This window comes from Metopolophium dirhodum, chromosome 2 (genome assembly GCF_019925205.1).
Source record: "Metopolophium dirhodum isolate CAU chromosome 2, ASM1992520v1, whole genome shotgun sequence".
Classification (NCBI taxonomy): domain Eukaryota; kingdom Metazoa; phylum Arthropoda; class Insecta; order Hemiptera; family Aphididae; genus Metopolophium; species Metopolophium dirhodum.
In genome coordinates this window covers 31,617,918-31,622,654 of record NC_083561.1, presented here as the reverse complement: position 1 = coordinate 31,622,654, position 4,737 = coordinate 31,617,918, and the positions used below count along the sequence as shown (strand labels likewise).

At 28.7% G+C, this 4,737-nt stretch overlaps 1 protein-coding gene across 1 annotated transcript; it reads left to right on the top strand.

The window, feature by feature from the left end:
* Positions 1-578: 578 nt before the first annotated feature.
* On the top strand, positions 579-4,222 carry LOC132938880 (uncharacterized). Its single transcript, XM_061005872.1, has 3 exons — positions 579-897; positions 968-1,342; positions 4,080-4,222. Exons 1-3 carry the CDS (start codon positions 579-581, stop codon positions 4,220-4,222), a joined length of 837 nt encoding a protein of 278 aa, XP_060861855.1.
* The last annotated feature ends 515 nt before the right edge of the window (positions 4,223-4,737 follow it).

Genomic DNA, 4,737 nt, shown 5'->3' with positions numbered 1-4,737 from the left:
AAAAAAATAAACAACGAAATGATTACAGACGATTAAATCGATTTGATGTTATGGATATTATGGATAATCATAAACTAATCGTCCCGTTAAAAGCAGGTGAAACTAAAATTATTTACTATGTAAAGAACGAAGAACTATACGACATTATGTACGAAGCTCATATAAAAATTGGTCATGGAGGGCGAACCAGAATGACGAACGTATTGCAAAAAAAATTCAAAAATATAACATATGAAGTTGTTATGTTATTTTTAAGTTTATGTGTTCAATGCCAAACCAAACAAAAAGTTCCGAAAAAAGGTATTGTAATCAAACATATTATAAGTCGTGAACTTAATTCCCGGTGTCAAGTAGACTTGGTAGATATGCAAACTTGCAAAGATGGTGAATTTAAATTTATATTAAATTATCAGGATCACCTAACCAAATTTATTCAATTAAGACCTCTAAAATCTAAAACTGCAGAAGAATTTGCACATCACTTATTAAATATATTTCTTATTTTCGGTGCGCTAAATATTTTACATTCCGACAATGGACGAGAATTCGTAAATAAAGTTATATCAGAGCTGTGTTCAATGTGGGATGGTGTGAAAATTGTGCATGGTAAACCACGCCACAGCCAAACACAAGGATCCATCGAAAGGGCAAACCAAGATTTCAAAAATATACTGAGAGCTATGATGGAAGATAATGACACTACAAAATGGTCAGAAGCATTACCATTTGTCCAATTTGTGAAAAATACGACGTATCATCAAGGTATTAAGCAAACGCCATACGAAGCTATGTTTGGCACTAAAGCACAAAGAGGTCTTTTAACATCTTCTCTTTCACGAGAACAAATAAAAAAACTAGCAATAGAAGAGAAGTTAGAACAAATACTTCAGTATATAAGTAAGTATGTAATTTAAAATAATAATACCTATTACAAAAATAATTCAAACAAATATTTTGTATTTAAAAGACATAAATGAAAGGAAGGAGAATACAATTAAGAATAGAGCTTTGGTACTAAATAGACTTCAAACACAAACAAGTGTAATGCTGCGATCGTCGAACCAAAAATTTCCGCCTGCTCAAGTAGGTGATACTGTTCGAGTGCGTATTCCAGATATCGATCGAGGACGTATGGATTACCAAAATATCTTGGCTGTTGTAATAGTCGTTGATAATGACTTCTACAAATTAGGAACAAAATATGGGATTATCAGTCAGCTGTACACTCGAAATCAATTTGCAGTGTGCAAAGAAAAATTGATATCGTTAAACGACGTTTTATCCGATAAGACAATGTTTTTGAGACAGGTATCGACAGCTGCTTCCAAAAGTGGTGGCCAAGGTTATGTAAGATGCAATTGTAAAAAAAAATGTAATACAAAAAAATGTAATTGTAAGAATAGGGGAATACTTTGTAACAGTAAATGCCACGATAGTTTACCGTGTTGTAATAAATAAAACTTAATAAAGCATATACTTATAGTACCTAAACTTAAATATTAAAAAATTAATTTGTTCAACTATATTTATTTATGAATTTATTAGCTATCTATTTGATTATATATTATTTTGTCGTTGTCACACATGTCAACATTCACTAAATAACTATTGCGCATGTCAACAAATACTGGTAAATGTCCGCATTGTGAGATATTTGAAATAATTGATAACATTCACCAAAATTATTAGTGAATGTCGACATACACCGGTGACTGTCAACATTTACTGCCATGCGGTCATACACCTTTAATATATACATAAAAAAGAATGGTTGTGTGTAAATTAGACCTCTGGGAAGAAAATAGGCTAATTTAAAAAGGATTAAATTTGGTTTTTTTTTATTCATCGGATTTTAGTACGGTTAGGTAAGGTTAGGATTTTGTATTAATTGATTATATTAATCCACTGTAGGTGGAATTAAGTAAAAACGACAAACTTGGTATAACTTTGATACTTTAGAGTTAAATCATACACTTATGTATAAACAGCACGGGATCCGCGATCTACCGCAGGTAGATTGCCTACCTGATAATATACTGCTGCGAATTAGAATTTTTATTCCGGGCAACAGAAAAGTTAAGATAAATCTAGAACATCACACACCGAATATTAAATAACGCATTGAACAAAGTTTGAGTCATATACAGTTTGTACATTTAACGGGTAACGAAGTGCATGGGATCAGATAGTTATTTATAAAATTAATTTAATTTCAATGTTTTCTTCGACTTATAAAGCGTTTATACTTTATGTATTTTTTTTACTGTGTTTAGAGAACCTATGTAAATATAAAATTGATTACTAAAAAATTAACAATGAATATTTAATTAAACCTAATTCAAATTATTTCAGTACCAATATGTAATAAAGTACACGGATATCAAGAAAATCATACATTTCAAATAGGTACATTTCACACGTAATATATATTATATTATAATACATAGCTAAGCTCAAAAACTACGAACCGGTACTAAATATGTTAATTCAACTAAAATAAAAAGAGTCGCTACTATTATGTTCTATGTTTATTAGCATTTTAAAATGTATATTTAGAGAATTTAATGATTATCCCATAACACTTTATCAATTTAATCAAAATACTCTCATGGACTAAGAAAATGACGTCTTTTTATAATAATATCACGAACTATGATAGATTCTATCTTAGTTTGTGAATACTACATATAAAAATATTTTATTATCTTAGTCCATGAGAGTATTTTTATTAAATTAATAAAGTGTTATGGGATAATCATTAAATTCTCTAAATATACATTTTAAAATGCTAATAGTCTCTTTGAATATCGAAAAATGTCTACCTGGGGGCTGAAGCTATAGACAATAATAAGCAATTATAAGGTAAATATACTTAGACATAATGTATACACTACACGTCCAAAGTTCGAATATTGATCTATATATACACAATTGTATTTTTTACTATCATAAAAGTATTTTATAAATCACTCAAGTGCCCATCTGTTTTATTGGTTTGAGTTTTACCGTTATGACTATTAGAGGACAGTCACAACATTCTATATTTTAACAATTTAATTATTAAGCGATTTTTTTTTAAATTTTTTGTAATTTATAATTTACAAAATCTTAAAAATATTGGTTTTATACTAAGATAGAAAATCAGTTTCAATATAGATAATTATTTATAAAACTAAACAATGTAAGAACTAAGATTATGCAATAAATACAGATTTACATAGTAAATATAATTTTTTTCAAAAACATTCACTTTTTGCAATAAAGGGGTTAGGTTCATGATATAAGGTATACTCCATGTATTTACCCATGTCATTTCTCAAAATACAAGAATTTTAACAGATTTTCGTTACTGACTTATGTTTATAATAACTGCCTAAGGTTACTGAGTAATAATTCATAACTACATTTGTCTTTTAGATTGACTATTTTGGATAGATTTTCTATCCATTACGGACAATTATGTGTTATAGTCATACTTCATTGCATTAGGCTAAAATAATAATTTAAATATTTGTATTTATTATCATATTGTATTTCTTTACACAATTATGTTCCAAGTTTGAATAACTAAAATCTAAAATCAGTATATAACTGAGGTTTAAGAATAATTAAATGTATCTTTTTATAGAACCCAAATATATTTTTGACGATTTATGTAAGTATACATTTCTAGTTATTTCTAGAGTTATATTAAATTTTTTTATAATGCATGGGATAACCTTATTCCATAACAGTCATGAATATTTCCATTACCTCGGTAACCGAAGTAATGGTGTAGCCTGAAAGTCTGTAAACACCTCTGGTAAGCAAGTAATCCAGTGACTGAAGTACCTTAAAAAAAAAGTTGGTCCATCAATCATGAGAGTTTTCGATGGGCGAACACCCCATAGCTATAAAACACTCTTTTTTTAAGATACTTCAAATAAGCCTCGGACATTGTACATAAAGAATTCTTAAACCGGAAATGGAAACAGGAAAATAACTAGGAATTTACGAATTTGCACATATCGTTTTTAAATGAGGGTCAATGATAGTGGTTATTAATGAGATAAGAAATCATAATTTAAAATATATCGTAGTTCCATATGATGATAGACGGCCAGGAAATGGTAGTATTGAACAAAAAGAGACTACAATCGTCTATAATGGATGTAATGATAATATACATGCATTTGGAGTCGGATTTTTTGATGAAATTGTTAGAGAACAAAAAAAGATTTGACCCATAAATAAGCGAATATGTTTCATTTACCTGAGAATCGATGGGAAATGTATTAAAATATTCAGTTGTCACGCACCGACTGATGAAAAAAACAGAAGTTTAAGAAATTTTTTTTTATGATGAATTTGAACAGGTTTATGATATACAAAACTGACACTATATTATAATAACAATGGGGACATGGACACAAAAGTAGGACGAAACCTGTTATAAATGGACTTACAGGTACAGATGATAAACTTGAACGGGTTTATAGTACACAACCGACACTCTTTTAAAATTTAAAATAATAATGGGGACACGCAAAAATAGGACGAGAAAATATATTAGACCTATTATTGGTAAGGAAAGCTATCATAGTGTATAAAATGATAATAAAGATCAAATTACAAATGGAAATATGAAAAATTGAAATTCTAGCTTCGTATCAAAACGGACAAATATAATGAACGCTATTTAGTCTGAAAAGAATGTCAAATGTAATTTTTTCGTTAATATTAAGCAGTCCTCTAACC

What these genes read in the sequence shown, in the direction of transcription:
- LOC132938880 (XM_061005872.1), top strand. Translation starts at nt 579, where the DNA reads ATGTGGGATGGTGTGAAAATTGTGCATGGTAAACCACGCCACAGCCAA. An exon ending in ACAAATACTTCAGTATATAA is followed by an intron (nt 898 to 967) that starts GTAAGTATGTAA and finishes TGTATTTAAAAG; the next exon opens with ACATAAATGAAAGGAAGGAG. An exon ending in TTCCAAAAGTGGTGGCCAAG is followed by an intron (nt 1,343 to 4,079) that starts GTTATGTAAGAT and finishes AATATATCGTAG; the next exon opens with TTCCATATGATGATAGACGG.